The 20,584-nt window shown below is 30.3% G+C and overlaps 1 protein-coding gene across 12 annotated transcripts in view; it reads left to right on the top strand.

Annotated features, from left to right (window-relative positions):
* The window catches only part of LOC129947223 (supervillin), a 513,320-nt gene that overhangs the window by 307,553 nt on the left and 185,183 nt on the right, over positions 1 to 20,584 (top strand). For 11 of the 12 annotated variants that reach the window (XM_056057695.1, XM_056057694.1, XM_056057692.1 and 8 more), the window contains 3 exons: positions 1,332 to 1,421; positions 8,118 to 9,443; positions 12,600 to 13,203. In XM_056057695.1, coding sequence (XP_055913670.1) covers positions 1,332 to 1,421; positions 8,118 to 9,443; positions 12,600 to 13,203 — 2,020 coding nt within the window. The remainder of the gene's footprint in view (positions 1 to 1,331; positions 1,422 to 8,117; positions 9,444 to 12,599; positions 13,204 to 20,584) is intronic. The other variant, XM_056057697.1, reaches the window with a different exon arrangement.

Below are 20,584 nucleotides of genomic sequence, written 5' to 3'. Positions count from 1 at the left end.
ACAGCTGTCATTTGATTCATGTTCAGTTAAGTTTCATAATGAATAGCATTACTTCTGAAAAATGTTTGCATATTTCTTCTAAACGAAACCATCAATTCAATCACTCGTGGACATGTGGCGTGGCCTCCTCTTGAAGGTCGTCCTCTTTCTCATGCGTTCCAACACTGCTGGACTACTTTTTGTGGAGTTCTGTGCTGTCGCTTGTTTTCTTCGATAAACCCGAGAAGATTGCCGCCTTGGAAGAGAATTTTCAGAGCATTATTACTGATATACGTTTAAAATAGCTGAAAAAGAGGTCAAACATTTATTCGAGTCACCCAGCGATGACTATTTAAACGACATCATATTTTCAAAGATAATTCGAAATGCATTCAAATGTTTGTAATTTATTTTTTTTCTCATGATGTTATGAAAAATGTCCTTGTAATTATTTTTAATATGGTTTTCAGCATATTTTTGCCCCGGCTACAAGTTCCAATTTCTCACTAATTTTTCCAATACCGTATGTCTTCAATAATGTCTTAGATGTTACCCTCCAATGCTTCAAAAGTTCCTGATTTTTCGGCATAAACCAATGACTTAAAATAGCCCCAAAAGAAAGTAAATTAAAGACGTTAAATCACACGATCAATGGCAATAATGACGTTAGAAAATTGATTTTTCCATAAATTGGACAAGTTGCACCGTTTTGTTGAAAACAAATGTAGTCGATATTTAGTTGATTAATTTTTGGAAAAAAAATAACAAGCAACTGTCTCCATAGCGGTCGTAATTCACCTCAAAAGCAGATCAATTCTAATTTCGAAAGAAATAAGGACCAACGAAGCCGCCAAATGGTAACCCACACCGATACGTTCATTTTAGTGGATGTAATGTTTATTCCTTTAATGTCGTGAAGATTGTCTTCAATGTATGGGAATTTTGCTTATTAACAAAGCCCTTGAGCCAGAGATGATAATTGTATCACCAACCGTAATATTAACGAAGTGCTTTATGAACTTCACGAAAAGATTTATTTGGTTCAAAATAAATATTTACATTTTGAAAGTGTTGTTCAGGCGTAAAATGCTTCATGATAAATTGCCAAAACTTATTGAAAAGATATTTTAACACAGTTCGACATTCTCAACTGTCAAAACCTATGTTTTCTAATAAAGTTGTTTCTTTTTCAATTCTGGGAATAACCCGCTTTAAAGGTTTGCACTAAACTCAATGACAGAAAAGTTCCAAAACGGATAAACTTCTTGTAGTCTTTTCAAAAATATTTTTAAAATGTATTTCTCTGACATTGAATGAACTTTACTAACTTAAAAATATATAATTTCTTTCAGCTTTCCGTCGTTTATCCTCCTCACCTGTTACACCAGCAGACGAACCTAAAACTCCCAACAATCCTTCCATAAATGCTGATGAAGAATTTGGTAAGTTATTTTAATAAAACAGAATTTGCCCAAATGCCATATTTTTCTGCACTTTTTTTAAATGTTGTTTGTTTTTTTTTGTGTTTCTTTAATTTGGTTTTTTTACTAACTTATTTTTTATAATTTTTGAAATTTTAAAAGCTTTTTCTTCATTGAAATGTTTATAAAATGTTTTCTTTTTTTTGCTGCTTGCAAAATTTATAAGATTTTAAAACATCTTTAAAAAAAATAAGAAAAACCAAATATGAAATATCTGAATGGTGTTTTCGATGTACATTGTGTGTGTGTGTGTTTTCTTTTTATTAATTCAAAACACATGACTCGAATTTGTTTGATTTACAAAAAAATATTAAATCTTTTTCAATGATTTATGAAGACGAATTGCTACTTTAAGTATCTTAAAAAAAAAAAGATTTATTTTTATAAGAAACAAATTTTAAAAATGTAAAATTAATATTCAAGGCTTCTCTGGATTGAAATTTATTTTACAAATAACAAACATTTTGTGAACACACGTCTGAAGAAAAATATTATTAAATAAAAAAACTATTACATCACCTCTCATTATAAATTATCACAAAATCAGAAAAATAATGAATCTATAAAAACTATGAATTTCTTAATATTGTGAGATTGCACGATTTTTGTAAACGCATTTCAAAAATTATGAAACAACAACGCATAAAACTTAAACTATTCTAAAAGATTCAAACAAAATTCGAACCTCCCCGCTAATTTTTATTTTCTTCACACTTCTTGTTTTAATATTGTTTGCACTTTGCACGATGCCTTAATTTAATTTTTATTTTTCTTGTGTAAATGAATATAAATTTAAACAACAAAATAAAAAGATATGATTAACATGAAATTAAAACCAAAAAATCAAAAAAACCAACTCTCCTCATAGCGAGATTAAATCAGTAAAAGTGTTTGTTAAGTTGCAATTATTATGATATTATTTTAAAAGCGAGTGATTTTTAGTTCCCGCGAAAAATAAAAATTAAATAAAAAAAAATATTACGTATACGCCACAGAGTGTTTCCTAACATCTTTTGTTTATTGTGTTTATTTTTTGTTTTATTGTACTTTTCTTTCTGATTTTATTTTTAATGTTTAATAACCTGTCTTGTAGGTAGTTTAGATGATAAACTATATACATAGCATGCTCTTTACCATCAATGTTAAATAAATCCAAGGGAGTGTGACTAATTTATTCATGAACAAAAAATATTATTTTTGTTTTGTTGCTTTTTTATTGAGAAATCATGAAAATGCATTCAATGAACAATGATCTATGGTAAAAGTACAAAGAGTTTTTGTTTTTTAATTATTTCTGACACCTATTGAAATCTTAAGTCGAATGAGGAAATTAAATAAATGAAAGTAATTTTTTATCGTTTTTCTTCTTGAAGCTGAATAATGTTTTATTATATATGTAGCAGGTGTGATAGTCTCCCTTTTATGGATGAATTATATTTTGATTGAAATAGTTCCTCTGGGCGCTACTTGGTACTTCATTGTTAAAAGTAAGTTTCATTCTCTAGTGAAAAATAAATACTATTATTCATGCATGGAGCTAAGTATGTCATACATAAATGCAAAACTTTGGGGTAGGAGAACATAATATAAGATGAGTTTCTTACTGTGATATTTCCTCTTATATAGATTCCGCCTTTTAACGTTTTTTTGTCAACTATTGCTTATTTCGTGAATGGTTACACTTAGTTCATGTCCGATTTGACAGATAATAAGTTGTATCCTTCCGCTGAAGAAATATGGTTGTGTATACGCTTGAACTGCGCTGGAAAATATTGGCTGTGATCGACTTGGAGAAGATGTCGATTTTGGCATAAAAAAAAATCATCTTTTCAGATAAAGCTCATTTTGATCTTGGCGGGTATGGAAACTAGCAAAATTGTCCATTTAGGTTACACAAAACACACACGCATGCATTAAAAAGCCGATACACCCGAAAAGGGTAACTGTTTGGTACAGGTTTTGGTTCAGAGGCAGAATTGGGCCATTTTTCGAAAATGAGCAAAGAGTGACCGTAACAGTCAATGGCGATCGTAATCGGTCCATGTTGAACGAATAATTGTTCACAATAATTGAAGAGGAGGATATTGGCAACATTTGGTTTTTCAATGGGACATCGCTAAGTGCCACACACCCGAGGCTGCACTCGATGTTTTGCGCCCTGTTTCAATAAAAAAGTTATTTGGAAGAGCCTTTATTTATTCTATTATTTAGGAAATAAGAGTTCTGTCACTTTGATGTTGTACCCTTAATTGTCGTAACCCCTAAATATTTGCAAATGTTTTAAGTTATTTCTTCAATTGATTAAAATATTCGTAAAATTACAACAAAATCATTTGGCGCTATTAAAATTATGTATGTACGGCAAAACCCACTTAAATGAAAATCCCTTTTATAATCAGGGATCTAACCCAAAACTCTAAAATGAAAAATGAAAAAAAAGGATTTTGAGTAAAATTTTGTATTTTGTATTCACAAAATTCTCAAGTAAAAAAAAATGCTGAATGTTTTGCATTTGTTCTTTATTTTTCACCTTTAACTGATTTTCATTACAAAACTAACATTTGAAATTCTAATTATGTCCTAGCAGCTTTAAAAGTTAAAAACGATTGTTTATAGCTTAAAATATTCGGTTAAAGGAATTTATGAATCCGTATCTTTTTTTAAAGAAAGAAAATGTTTAATTTGAAAACCCGTTTAAGCGAAAAAACAATGTGACATTTTTACAATCTTTGCCATTTTTCTTAAGTGGGTCTTACTGCCATCTAAAACAATACAAAAATGCCCTTAAACATTATTTTTGCCAAACAAAAGCTTGCATACAAAAATTTGATTATGTTATATAAAATAGGTAAATTTTTTGTATTTTGAATTTGTTACCATTTCGAAGTATATGTTTTTTAAATCTAAATTTACTTAACAAGTGTCGACACAAAAAGCATAAAGCACGTTTCTTCAGTAAGAATATCATTTTCGTTAGGATTTTCTTACTTACTTACTTAAGGTGGCGCTATAGTCCTGTGTGAACTAGGGCCTTATCCAACAAACTTCTCCATCTAGCTAGATGTCTCCAAGTTGGGTGAGCTTACTTTCCACTTGTGCGCGCTATCTGATCCGCGGTCTTCCTCTACTGCGCTGTCCTGTGGGTGTGTATTCGAAGACTTTCCGGGCCGGAGCATTGGTCTCCATGCGCTCTACGTGACCCAGCTATCTTAGTCGTTGGACTTTTACCCTTCTGGCTAAGTCTACGTCGCTGTACAGCCCGTATAGCTCGTTGTTCCATCTTTTCCTCCACTCCCCTTCGGTGCATACTGGACCGTAGATCACACGAAGAACTTTTCTCTCGAACTGACCCAAGGTGCTTTCATCCGCTTTTATCGGCCTTGAAATCGATGAAAAGATGGTGGATGTCGATTTGGTGTTCTTGGGATTTTTCCAGGATCTGCCGTAATGTGAATATTTGATCGACTGTGGACTTTCCTGGTCTTAAACCACACGCCACAGGTTGTTGACGATGGGCTTTAGACGTTAACATATTACGGCAGAGAAGATTTTACAGGAGGTGCTAAGTAGACTGATTCTTCTATAGTTGGTGCAGTTTAGTGGGTCTCTTTTTTTCAGGTTCGGGCATGCTTTCTTCCGACCATATCTTACAGATAAGTTGGTGCATGCTCCTAACCAACTTATCTCCAGCTGCTTTAAAGAGCTCGGTATTGAAGCCATCCGCTCCAGCTGCTCTATTAGAATTCAGCTTAGATATGGCAATCTTTGCTTCGTCTAAGTCGTTAGGATTTTCGGAGTAGTTAATTTGTTGCATACTTTTTTCCAACAAGAAGTTTCATTTTGATTTTTAGATAATACGAGTATTTTTTAAAAGAAGTCAATAGATGTTTATTAAATTGTTAAGAAAAACTTAAGCTTTTAACGAAGAAAAACGATATCAGCCAAATGGCCGCTAAGACTACAGTTGCAGCATAATATCTTTTTTTTATCAAATTTTACGTAACCAATTCGCAAATTTTATTTCTGTATGTCCTCGAAAACTCACGAATACAATATTTTAAGCTTTGTAACGATAATAGGGGATTGATGTTGACCTTGTCTTTGACGTACAATATCTCGATTTTCAATTGTGAGTACAACTTTTAGAAATAACACGGTCAACATATTTTCTTGTACAACTGTGAAAATGTCACTACAAAATCAAAGTCGTTAATATTTCCATTTTTCTTTGTGGAGTAGTTTTTGCTTGTCAAACTTCAAAAGATGAGAACTTCAAAATTGGCAGCTGTCCAAAAAGCTGATTATTCAAACTGAAACTTTATTCAAACCCCAATAAATAAATAATTTTTTTAAGAATTATTCGTACATAAATTAGTTTTAATTTTGAGGCACATTTTTCGCTAAAATTACAAAATTACAAAGCGGTTTCGATTCTGGGTATATTAACGTTTATGTTAGGATTTTATGAGTAGTCAATTTTATTTTAGAATTGAGGAAGCTTTTCTGTTCCCGATTTGATAAAAATATTCCTACAAGTTGTTCCAAATTTTTGTCTTAAATTCTTTAGTATTGAAATTAGTACCGTAAAGCTTTAAACACCACAATCGAATTTAGAAATTCTAATGATGGGATGATTTAGGGCTCTTTTTGTGCTAATTTAGTGCTCTAATCCCGACTTGGTTCAAAAATCCCTTCCCCCTCAAACTTGTGGTGTTCCCAGCTTGACGTCAAGCTGGAAACACTTTAACTTTTCACAGCATGGTTGCTTACAAAGTTATGTTGCAAAGGACAAATCTTTGTTTTCTAGACAACGTTTTTGGAAATTCTCATTGATTATGAGTCTTCATTTGACTCTAAAAAGATGTATTGAGAAACTTTAAATTGTATGCTTTTATAGTTTTGAAAGAAACATATTAGAGTTAATTTTGAGTGCATTATTTTTATGTTTATTCAATATATTTCAAATTTTGTATGTTAATAATTTAGACGAAAGATTAGTTACAAGAACAAAACTTATTTGAAACAATTTTGCATTTTTCTGTTGAAAACTATTTTATCAGAAATGATTAAGCGTTTTTTTAATATTCATATAATAAATATAAAATTCCAAAGTCTATAAAGCTTTTTGAAATATTTCAAAAATGCAATACATATTTTAAAATCATTACTCAATAGAGAAGTTTTGAAGCCGGATTTTAACTAAGAGCATCAAAACCCATTAAAAAAGTGCGATTTAATTGCTAGGAACATCGACCTGAATCTATGCAAAAAAGCTCTAACAAAACCCGCAAATACTTCTTTTTATATGAAATGCAAGAAGAAATATTGCAAAACACGATAAAGTGACGAAACAAATAATCACCAATTCTAAAAAATACTTTTAAGGCATTTTTGTTCTGAAAGCATCAATTTGAAAGCCCTTTTATTTAATTCAAAATTTGAGAATTTCGATCAAAGCAAATTGTTTTACCAAAAATTTGGTTACATTTTGTGACAAAAAATGCCTTTGAGAAAATTTTTAAAACTTGCCATAATCTCTGGTTTTCTGTACAGAAATGAAAGCATTTAGTGCAAATTTTCAAAATTTGACAGTTTATGAAATTTAAAATTATTTAATCTTGCAATTTGTTTAAATTCCCTTTTCTTAAATAAAAGTTTGTTCAACATTCCACATTAAAATACTTTCAACTAAATTTAGCAGTTTTTTGATTTACCAAATACAGAAAGAATGTTAAAAACCTGCCTTTAGTAAACCTCGGACATGAAAGCTGTTAACCTATTATGTGTCGTATGCCTTATCAACGTTGCTATAGCTCCAAATTAAAAACAAAATAAAACATTTATAATCAATTAAATAATTGCAACTAAACAAACACACTTAGATTTTGGTGGAGGGCTATCGCCTCTCAATTACACTTTTTTCTGCACTTTAGAATCACGCTTACGTTATCGTCTCGTTATCAACTTGACGTTTTTTTTTAATAACTGAAGCACAATCTTATCAATCAATGAAAAATAAAAATATATTTATCTATTAAAAAGTAAAAACAAAAACCGTATCACTTATGCCTTTAAAAGAAAATAATAACTTTTGCTAATCAAACTTTAAGTTCCCTATCTTATTGTTAGCCTATTTTTAAATGTTTTAAAAATGCGTTAATTTATATCTAATGTTGATTTACGTATAAAAATATATCACAAATTGAATGTAATAGTTAAAATGCACTTTGCATATTGAAATTCACCAACTATCGTTGTGTTTCATAATTTTTAAGAGAGAACACAAATTAAAAATGCGACAAACTCTCATAAAATTTCACATTTTCACTTAAAAACTTGATGAAAACAGTTTTAGTAAAAATTAGTAACCAAAACTTGAAAAGTGATGAAATTTAAAACTTTTATTTAATTTTTTAAATTTTGAAATAATTCTTCAATGTCTTGTTGTAAGAATAAAATTCATCCTTCTCAGTTTTACAAATTTTAAATTTCAAAGTTTTAAATTTCAAGTCTAGATTTAAAATAAAAATTAAGGCCTTAAAATTGAAACACAAAAATCACAAAGAAACACAAAAATAAACAACCAATATTATAAAAAAAGAGACAAATAGAAAATCCAAACAAAATATTAGAAAACAAAACCAAAACATTTTCCAGAACCTTCATCCCTGCCCGTTGCGGAACGATTGCGTTTCTTCTCGAACTTAAGTCAGGATTCCCGAAACAACCGGTGTATGTCTTTGCCAGTTACCCGCAACAATCCAACTCCTGGCCGTGAACGTCGTGGCTCTTCGAACAGTGTGATCTTCAGTCAATCTATGTCACCATCACAGATCACTCCCAGAAGTAGCGTGGTTGTTCCAATGGAACTTGACGACGTCACCCCAACAACCCCGATAATTGTCGAAGAAACTCCAATGGTTTTCGAAGAGAATCCCTTCTTTACCACACCGACTTCTAGGGTGCAGCCAAAGCCACGATTTAAGCTGAAGACGATTGGGAAAATTGTCATGCCCAACATCTTCAAGGACAACAATAACAACAATGGCAACTCAATTGACAATAACAACACATCATCAGAACCAATTAAGAAGATCAACAAGATCAAGTCGCCATTTATTGAGAACAGTCAGAGGAGTAGCTTTGGGGCGTTGAACAGCAGCAACAAGTGCATGAAGTACGACCTCAAGTCGATGCCTTCGTCGAATGCGAGCAAAGATGACGAAAACTGCGATGTCCTGAATGACTCTGGGAAGGAGAATTATGACAATCTACCACAAGGTGTCGAACTGCGTAAGAAAAAGACCAGCACGAGCAGCAGTAGTGGTTTCTCCAGTGCTCCGGCTTCCCAACGCAACAGTTTCCGACACTCCATGCGCTCGCCTCTAGTCGATGAGAAATATGCCAAGTACTTCGGGCTCTCGACCAGTCACAATTGTGACAGTCGACACAGCACGCCATCGACGCCGCATAAGAGCTTTGACCATAGTAACATGCCTGACGTCGTTTGTGTGACGCCGAAGCCCCTCCTGCATCAGCAAAACTTCCACTACAGTGTGGATGAGGTGGGATACGTCCAGAAGTCCTACTCCGCAAAAGAAGTCCGTGTTATTCCTCCCTCCCCCATAACGCCATCTGCTCTGTCGCCTGTTCACGCATCTGACAGTAGTGATGTTTTAGATGACAGTGTCTTCAGTTTGTCGAATTCAAGCCTCGGCCCGCCATCCCTGATGATGAGACGACGCGGTGACGCTTCGAAGAGAGTTCGTGCCATGACAGTTTTTGTGAACACACCCCAGAGTACACCAGAACGTAAAATTCCATCACTTCGCGGTGCGTCACGTAATCGTTCGATGACAATTACCACGCAAATGAGGTTCCTGCCCAAAGAACCAATAAACCCGATTTCTAAATTTGAAGATCTTAAAGTAACAAAAGAAGATCTCTTGATGGCTCACAAGGAGTTTGAGAGAATATTTTTAGGTGTGGTATAGAATTTAAAAAACAAAAATTACATAAAACAAACGATCTACATTTATTATTCTTATATTTCTTTTATAAATTACTATTAAGTTTAAGAAAAAATTTATACATCCGCAAGAGAACATGAGACAGGGTTTTGAAAAAATAAAATTAAAATACATAGTTACATAATTATTATTATTATATATTTCTTTATTATTATTCTTTTGTTTCATCTTCCTAATAAATGTTTACTTAAATAAGATATACAAAAATACATGTCGATCTAGTGATGCGCTTTTATATAATTATATTGTAATAATTGTTATCTATCTTTATTAATTATTATTATTTAAAAAATTTATTAAGATTAAACAAAAAAAAACAAGAAAAATCTATAATTACAAAAAAAAACAAAAAATTTAAAAAAGTGTTAAAATAAAAATTTAAAAATATTATAAATGTTAAAAAAAATATGTTATTGTTTATTTGTTTTTGTCTTTTTGTTTTGTCCTGTTGCATGTTGCTGGGTTTGTTTGTTTTCGTAACGTTGCGTTGTCGGAACCTGTCAAAATGGAGCTTCTTTTGCTTGATGGAAGTTCGCATTTATGTTTTTAAGGAATTTAATTATTTTAAATATAGTTAAGTTTTTAAATGAAAGCAGATTCAACACAAGAAAAATAAGATTTTTTTTAAATCTAAGTTCAGTGAGATTATTTCCTTCAATTTTAAATTGAATTTGAAGATTCAGAGTTTCGAAATCCAAATCTTCATTTCTGAATACTTACATTTTCCAAATTCTGTTTAAAAACATTGCAAATGTAATTTTAAATATACATTTGCACATAATTTTTGTGATTTGACATTCGTTTCTTTTAACATTTCTTTTATAGTAAAAATAGAATTCTGGTCGGTAATAGAGGTTCATGACATTTCACACTTCTAAACGGTTGACGTAGTTGCAGAAGACTTTTTTGACAGTTTTATTTGTAGTTTCTCTAAAACTCTCTTTTATCGCTAGGTTACACAAGAAACTGCCAGTGACTTAAAGAGCTCATTTCCTAATTTTTCTTCATGCTCTTCTCGCCGTAAAACTAACAACCATATTCTGATAGACGTTTTGTACTCCATCGAGTTGGTTTAAAATTCCTTAAAATGTCTGCACGAAATACGTTTTCTCACAATTTCAAAGAACACATTTTTAAAACAGACTTGCATTCGAAACAAGAAAAATATAATTTAAAAATCTGAGAAACCTACATTGCTGTTCATGGAAAATCAATGGGAAAGCATCGAAATCGCGCTTTTTAAATCCCTCTTTTAAAAAAACCCAAAAAAAATGTCGTCTGTTTTCTTTTTATAAATCCATGTCTTCCAAAAAAGTGGGATAGTAATACAAACCATTTAAAAGATATGGGATTTAAAAATCAGGATTTAAAGGAGAGGATAAAAAAAGTGGAATTTGAATAACAAGATTTTAAGAAGCGATATTAAAAGCACAACCTCAACCTTTTTTCCATAGGTCAAATAAATCAATTTTATTAATATTCGAAAATTTCGTAACTTTGATTTCCTCTTCTTCGTGTTCTTTGGGCAAAATAAATTGATTTTTTTTAAATTTCAAATCAAATTATCAAATTTCAAATTTTCCCATCTGATGTGGTTTGTGATACGTTCGATTGTGAGAATTGTATCAAGCTTAAACAAATTCAAATTAAACGTTTAAAACATCGATGCTAATTCCACCAACTTAAAACCAACTCGTGAAACACACAGTCTAGTTTCCATCGCGTTCCCTTAAGTCACAAAAAAATCAATTTATTTCCTAAATTGAAATTAAAATTTACCAATGTAAAAGTTTTTTAGTTTACTTATTTAAAAAGAGACTTTCTGAACTGTCAAAATGTGATAAAGTATGAAATAATTCTTTTCTACGATTTTTTTTTAATTCACAGCTGTCAAAAAAAAGATATGTTTTCTTATTAGCTCAAACATTCGGAGCGCTCAGTTTCTATCACTTTTTTTAGGGACCATTTTAAAACATTTGACAGTTCAGTTCTCAATTGTATTTTATAAATAATTCTGAGGGCTCTGATCAAGCTCTGCTCAAAACCAAATCCATTTCAACTTGACAGAAGTAAATAACAGAATGGATTATAGAAGCTTGGTTTAACACATTTGAACTCAAAATAAGAAATGTCAAACCACAATGAATAATTAATATGAAAGAGTGGTTACGCTAAATTAAGCTCAATTTTGGATTTAAAGCGACATCTAGGAAAGAAATAAACCAACATAAAATAGCAGTAGGTTGACGTTAATAGCCAATTTTCATATTTAGGTCAGGACTTGAACTTTTCTAAACATTTGAAGAAAAATTAGACTATGTTAATAGGCAACGCTTCGTTCGGATCGGAAAACTTTTCAATTTTCATTCGATATCGAGGATTTTTGCTTCTAGAAATTATTTTGAACAGCTGAACGAAATTTTCCTCTAACAGTTCTTAATGCAACCCGTTGAATTGTGGTGAAGTACGAACTCGAAATCGCTCCGATTTTTTCCGCTCCGAACGAAAACTTCGCTATTTCCGAATATCAGAATATTACCTTTCATTTTCATTTAAGATTGTACCATTTACTGTCCATTCAAACATTTTGTTAATTTATTTGTGTAAAACGACATTTTGAAAATCCATGGAATGCCTTCATTGCCCCAGAATTGAATTCACCAAAAATGAAGTGAATTAGTAAAACATATGTAACTTCATAAGTTCACTTCACTGGATCTCTGTTTCATCCATATTTTGTAAAATATACAATTCAGTGCTTTTTCATAACTCTAGTCTATTCCCTTGAATGTCCTTCCACTTCAAGATGTCGTCTTCTTCTCCAAAACCTTCATTGTGAGTAAGTACTTTCTTTTTTTTTGTAATTATTATTTTTCTTATTATCAATTTTTTATTGCACACTTTTAATTTTCTTTAAATGCCTTGCAACTGCTTGCACGCTTTTTTCTTTAAATCGAATATCTTCTTTTAGTTTGACTAATTATTTTCCAGAATTTCCTAAGACTAACCAAAAAACTTATGATATAAGAAGTAGCTGCTTTTGAAAAAGTCTCCGATATTTCCAAAACAACTTCTAATGATTTCCCTTTCGTTTCTTTACTCATCACAGAAGCAACAAAACCTGCACCAGCAATCTTATCACCGCCTTTCTCTGGATTGAGTGGAGCAGGATCAGGAAAAGGAATTCTCAAATCAAAATCTGGCTGTGTTGGCTTCCTGCCAATGGATCTTAATTCCGAGCTCAAAAACCGTCTCAAACGTTCAACTCATGCAACTGTCTCAAATCTCCGTAAATCGGCTACTGTTGAAAACACCCCGCACGTCCTTGAATTAGGATCACCCAAAAAGACCGAAGATCCCACAAATTCGTCATCCTCCGAGGAGGAGGGTGTTGATCCTCAGAAAAATCTGGCAAAAATACTTCGTAGTGTCTCAAAGGAGAGTATGCCACGACAACAGTCAAAAGAACATATCATCACACACCAATTTCCGGTTCCTGGAACTAGACCCGCTATGGTGCCTCAACATGACGACACCATGAGTCTTGTTCGAAATTTAACTAGTCTTGAAAAACGCATCCCCGAAGCGGGTAATGCCACCCAAAGTGGTTCCTGTATAACATCGACGTCCGAAGGTGAAAGTTCCGGTGGCCGGGAGGTCTCCGAAATTATCAAAAATAGCGCAGTAGCGCGGCGGCGTAAACTTAATGATGGGTGAGTTAGAGTTATGACTTATGAGTGTGCTGTGACTAGACCACCACAATCTCCATCACCACCTGCAAGTTACTTAAAATTATCCGTTCTAATATGTATATGTATATCAAACTCAAAACTCAAAGCCACAAGAAAATAATGAAAAACAATTCATATTTAATGCAACAAAACAAATTTCTTTTGAAATAACATTAAAATCAAAATATAAGAAAGGAAACAAATTAAATATAATGCCTGTTAGTTTTTTTTTTCAGTGTACTTTTTGATTGCCTAGTCATTTAAGCTAACGTAACACTCTGTGTCCTGATTATGACATTTTAAGCGATTTTTATTTATTTAATAACAAAGGAAAACATGGCCGATATGTAATTTTTTGACAGTTGGGAGAATATCGCAAGCATTAGCATCGAATTTGACAGATAACTGAGAACATCGAAAACGATATGTCATTTGGATCGTAAACGTTACTTCCTGTGTTTGATATTGTAAAAAATCCCAGAAACTTGATATTCGCTTAAGATTTCATAACTGGGCCACTGCATTCATATTGTGAATCAAACTTAATCAAAACATTAACAAAAAATAAAAACTCTACTAATACCGTTAATCCCCCTTTAATTAACACTTAATTAAAGAAACTCTTTGAAGACTGCTCAACTAATTTTTTTCGTTGTCACGTATGCTTATCGTGTCAATTTTTTTACATTCAACTTTAACAATAATTAAATTTAAACAAAAAATTAATATAATAATAAATTATATAAAAAAAATGTACTGTATCTAATAAATAATATGCATTTCCTGTAAAACATTAAAAAAAACACGCATTTTAATTGGAAAACAAAAAAAAAATAATTCTTTTCTTCTTTTTACAAAATTAGTCGTTATAATCATTGAAATAATTATTATTAATTATTAAAGAACTAAAACAAATATTTTTATAAATGTATGTATAATAAATAAAAATAAAAGGAAAATATTAGAAACTAAAATAGAAGAAGAAAAAATTACTAAATTTTTATGTGTGATTTTGAAATATTATAATTTTTTGTGAATTTTGTTCATTGTGCTTAACAGAAAATAAAAAAATCCTAAATATACTTTTGTTTGTCATCGTAATTTAATAAAGAAAACACACACTAAATAGTATAATTTTTATTCATAATAAACACTAAACTAAAAAATAAAAATATAATATATTTATGTACTTTTGTAATATCGATTTGTTGGTAAAAAAAAGAAAAATTAACATACAATTATTTTGAGGTTTCAATAAATTGTGTTGCTAGTTATGATTATTCTGCATTTTCAAAAAATCACAAAAAGAATATTGTCTTCTTTTATAATTCTAAAAAAAAAATATAAATTTTGGTCTGGTATTTTAAAGATCAAAAAACAAATTTGACAAATATAAAAATTTAGATAGTAATGTTCATAGTTAGATTAGTTATGACAATCAGTCGTGTCAGAGATAGCCAAATATTTGCAAAATGCCTTTTAAATTGTATCTATTTGTGATTGAAGTAATTTTATTTGCTCAATTGGCATTAAAAACAAAAATAACCTTTTAGAACCCCACCTGACTTGCGTTCAGCTCTAGGCTTGTTTAAATTACTTTATTTCAGTCTTTGCTCTTCTAAGACACCTAAAAAGCCTTTTTGGGACTAACAACTAACTAAATATGAACCAAAGCATAAATCATATCAAATTGAAAATGTAAAAGGATTCCATGTTATCTAAACAATTGAAGTTAAACCCGCTTAAGAGAAAACACTTTTTACATTCCTGATTATTTTGAAGACACTCCTGTTATTTAAAAAGCACGATTATCTGAATCTAATAAACATTTGCTAAACGCTTTCAATTCTTAAATATTTTTCACCTTAACCACATTTTCACCACGAAAATGACATTTAAATTGTTCATTATGTCCGGTAACTCCAAAACTTAAATGAAATCGTTTTTATTTTAATATTTCTGGTTTAGGAATTTTATTAAACTACTTAAGTTAATTTCACTTAGTTTTAAGCGGGTTTTATTATAGATGTTTGAAAAGGTTTTTCGTTAAGCGATTAAATGTTTATATTTAAAAAATTGAACACTTTTAAAGACTAATCAAATCAATTGATATTTATTTCTGTCAGAAGATCGGTATGCTATAAACAATGGAAAACGATATTTCCTCTCATAAGATTTTCCACGACAAATTTGCATATTTGTACACGATAACTTCACGAACTCCATCTTTAAATTTGGAGCATTGACATAAGCTACATATTTCACCTAACCTCAAACAAAATTCAGAAGGTGTTAAATCCCAAAAACTAGGTGAGCAATTGTGATCACCAAGTCGAAAAATAACGCGGTCAGGGATTTTTCTTTTAAAACTACATACTCTGAACGATGACTGCAATATTTTCAACATTTTGGAATTTTAACAATTTAAATACGTTATTGAAGCTTACATAGTTTAATTTTTAGTACCGTCGCGGTCGTAATTTTTACTTGTAAAATGTCAAAATATGATTTTTTCAAAAGTGACAGACCTCAAAAGATGATAGCTTAAAAAGTGATAACTCCAAAAGCTACAGCCTTTTATTTAAAGTCTATATATATTATGATTCTTTTTGAACGTTTGTCGTAAACGCAATATGAAGTTGGAAGTTTGACTAACAAATGACAAAGGTGACAAAACTTGCGCAAATAATGAGCTATTCAAGTAAACATCCCTTATTTAAAGCTTTAAACAATCTAAATTCCCATAATCTAAAACATTCAAATGACATCTTTTTAATCACTCTAAAATGGGTTTTTATTGTAGATGTTTAAAAAAGTTTTTCGTTAAGCGAATAAATGTTTATATTTACAAAATCGACCACTTTTATAGTCTTATCAAATCAATCAAATTTCAGTATGCCATAAACAATGGAAAACGATACAAGCCATAATGGCTGCCATTCATAAGATTTTCTATCGTAATTTTTACTTGTCAAATGTCAAAAGATATTTCAAAAGGGGCAGATCTCAAAAGATGACAATTTAAAAAGTGACAACTTCAAAAGTGAGAGCCTTTTATTTAAAGTCCTTTAAATTCATAAGATTTTCTATCGTAATTTTTACTTGTCAAATGTCAAAATATATTTCAAAAGGGGCAGATCTCAAAAGATGACAACTTAAAAAGTGACAACTTCAAAAGTGACAGCCTTTTATTTAAAGTCTATATTATTATTCTTTTTGAACGTTCGTCGTAACCGCAATGTGAAGTAGGAAGTTTTATTAACAAATTTGTCACCAGCTGCGCTAATAACGAGCTATTAAAGTAAAAATCCCTTATTGAAAAGCTCTAAACAATCTAAATTCTCACAATCTAGAACATTCAAATGACATCTTTTTAAGGAAAAATGGCGTGGAATAAGTATGAACTATTGTGAATAATAAAAATGTCTCCAAGTTATCTACGTAGACAAGCGACTTCACATAATCCTACGAAACGTAATTCACAAGATCTTGGAGGCCACACCCACCAGGCCCACGACGCGAGTTTCTTTCAATAAAATAATTATTTCGTTGTGTCGAGCGAAACTGAACCATTACTTTGGTAATAAATTTACACGATTTGTAAACGTTGTTCAAAAGTGCGTCTAAGTTTGACAATCCAAACTGAATATAAATCAAGTGACAGATGTCAAAATGACGATCTCCGAAAAAAGTAATAACATATTGGAAACAATGCTGAAGAGCTTATCTCCCCTACAAACAACAAAAGTCGTTGTTTTTTTTTATATTGTTCATAATAAAATTGTTCGAATATGGGGACAGTTCTGAGGAAATTTGTATTCATGAGAATCAATATTTAGAGCCTCACTCTTTTTTCGAAGATCAGCTATCAATTAATAATTAAAAAACTTCAATCCATTTTATTATAAATGACATTGTGGCTGCCAGTTACCATCATTGTTGATTCATTGTGAATGATACAAACGTCATTCACGGTGTCAACAAACGTCATGGTTTTTTTTTTGATACTGTTCATAGTAAAATTTTTCGAAGATGGGGAATGTTCTGAGAAAAATTTGTATTCACGAGAACCGCCAATGCTTAGAGTCTCACACTTATTGCGAAAATCAGCTATCAATTTATGATTAAAAAGCTTCAATCAATTTTATTATAAATGACATTGTGGCTGTCAATTACCAATATTATTGATCCATTGTGAATAATACTTAATTATCTATTTTGAATGAAAAAATCAGTATCGTGAACTCCAATTTTCATAATTTTTGATTATCTGTCAATTTTCCTGTCAGTCTTAAAAGTTACAAAGAAATTATTAAAAAAATGTCAGTTGTGAATTAATTGAAGTATAAAATATTGTTATTTAATTTCAAAAGGATTTACAAGGTAGAAAGAAACAGAACTACCTTCAGAAAGGAGGCAGTGAGTATGGAATACAATAAAATGCAAATATAGAAATGACATCCACTGAAGCCTCAACATCCTTTAATAATTCAGTGATTGTAGCAATTTTGCTATTACTACAAAATTAGGACCATTAACTCCTCATCTTCTTCGAAAAGGAGTTCAATTGAGATCATTTTGTTTTGAATCTTAGTAATTTTCTTAATTATTTTCTTTACTACTTCAAACATCAGTGAGATGCACATTCACAATATACAAAATTTGATATTATTCACAATGGCATTATATTTTATCAATTCACTTTTGGGAAATCGGTTTTTTTTCAAATGATAAAGTCTATCAATTGGTTGATCTCTGCAGTATTAAAATTGATTTGTAAAGTTGTGGAACATGAAATTACATATACATTTATCGTTTGCCTTCACGGTTTTAAAAAATTCCGTTTTTAAGTTAATATTTCACTATAAAAAGACAAGACGTCAAAAATGCTTTACAATTTTAAAAACGTTCCAAATTTGATTTTGAAAAGTTTTCTCATGTACCAAACATCCTAAAACTTATTTTACTCAAAACAACAACTACTCTTGTTTATGGACGTCCAAAGACTTCATCGTTCTCAGAGTCCTACATTTGTTATCGACAAAGGCTTATGTAAATGCAGATACTTTAGAGCTAGGTTGGACAGGAATTACCTTCAGATTAAAGAGCTTTATATCAAGCTTGGATTTAGGTGTTAACAAATATTTTGATTTCATCCTTCTAGTATTTTCTGTGCTTCCAAATTAAACAAAAAATCATGAAAAGAATACGAAAACTAAATTTTTAGAAACTACTTTTTCCATCAAAGCAAAAAAAGTAGATAATTATTTAAACAAATATATAAATTCTTACGCTTTATTGAAACCCCATATGTGTTTAATATAAATTAAATATACAATTGGTCAGTGTATAAGTCATATTTAAAAATGAAATTATTAACAAAATTCTTCTCATTCATTATGTTCTCTTTACTATGGACCACTTTTATACAAATTAACAAAATCAAATCCAAAAAATAACATTAAAACATTACAATTTATTAGAAAATGCATTTTTAAAAATTCTAAAACGAAGAAACAAAATCAAAAATATTCAAAAACTAACATTCACATGACACAAGTGAACATGCCAAAAAATCAAATCAAGAACACAAACACAAAATTTATTGTTAACTTAAAATTTCAAAACAAACCAAATTCTATTTGTTTTAATTTTCTTTATTTTTTGAACAGAGTTTTTCCCAAAAAGAAACATTTTCACTTTTGGCAGTACCCTTACAATGGCCGCTAAAAAATTAATTATGCTACTTATTTAAAATTAAAAATATACTTATATTAATAAATAAATAAATTATACATACCTACATACTTAAATATATATATTTTTATTATTTTAACCTTTTTATTATTATTATATTGTTTTTCGTATTTTTGAAATTTTATTTATTTTATTATAATGTTTTTTCCTTATATTAAAAAATAAAATACCATAAAAATAATAACTTTGTTGTTATCATAAAATTTTAAATAAAAATAAAAATTTTAAAGAAAATATCAATAAAATGGAATTTAAAATTTTTTTAACAATAACATTTAAATGTTATAAGAAGAAATTGTTTTTTATTCAAGTCCAGAGAGAAGAGCTTTTGTATCCCTGTTTTTTTATTTCAAGTATTGTATGCTTTTAACCTTTTGGAATGGCTTTTGTGGACAAAATGTACCCTATTTGCAGCTGTATCCAGTAATACAGAGCTTCCAATTTGTTATTCCTTATTTTTGAATGTTGACTGCCTTAATATCAAATTACTCGTATACTTTATTTAATGTGTAATGCAACCAGAACCTTTTTTAAAAACTTAAATGACTTACTCTATGAACATAGCCAACGATAGAAATATTTTGTATGATACATTTTACAAGAAGCGATGTTTTAAAAGTTGCCCCAAAGTAATGTCACAATGCGAACGTACCTTAACTGATGCTAAGAAAATTGCAATGTTAATGAAATAAGAAACTTTTACTTGGAAAACGTCATATTCGCCATTTTCGTTTAAAGGAAACCACCAAAAATATACACATAACCCACTTCTGATGAAACAACCGAGTAGTTTAAAATATTGTGGTTTATTGCGAATAGAATTTTCCTAAGAATATTTTTCATTTTCATGAACATACGGAAAATGAATTTGAAATAAGACAAAATGCTGTCATTGCTTTTTTAAAAATTTCAACGGAAAGAAAAATGCAATGGTTTCCAGGAATCGAAATTTCCTAACAATTTTAAAATTCTGGTTAAATCATTTTCAATAAAGGGTGTAAAAATGAAAATTACACGAAGTATTGTTGAATTGTATGTACAGTCTTTTTATTAAAGAATTAATAATTTTGCTCTACTTTCGAGACCATTTCTGCATAAGTAACGTTCAATTTACAATAATAATGAACATAAGTACAGTTGGAAACCCATTTATTTAAAAATGAGTTAAAACAGAATTCTAAAAATACCCCAATTATAAGTTTACATCCCTGGACCCTATTTCATAAAAATTGACAGGTGACAAGTCTACAAATTTGTCACACTTATCATGTCATAAAATATTAGCGGCGTTCATTCTTAGTCAGATATGGTATCCTTATATCTTTTTTATTAGTGTTTTACGTGTCAAACAACAGATGATCAAAAACAGCTGAGTTGTCAAAAAAGGAATCCAAAGATATCCAAAAATGTCTGGGTTATGCAGGTATCTGACAAGACAGCTGATTCAACAAAGGGTTGAATTTCAAGAACCTTGAAAATTGATTTCAGCTTTTTGTATTTGTTGGTTAACAAAAAGATACAACATGTCAGTTGATATTCTGTACATAATAGATAATAATGAAGCTATTTTCCTCGGAATTTTAGAAGTAAATTATTAATCGTATAG

Source organism: Eupeodes corollae, chromosome 2 (assembly GCF_945859685.1).
Source record: "Eupeodes corollae chromosome 2, idEupCoro1.1, whole genome shotgun sequence".
Classification (NCBI taxonomy): Eukaryota; Metazoa; Arthropoda; class Insecta; order Diptera; family Syrphidae; genus Eupeodes; species Eupeodes corollae.
The sequence above is the reverse complement of the archived record's forward strand: the minus strand, read 5'-3'. Positions and strand labels throughout refer to the sequence as shown.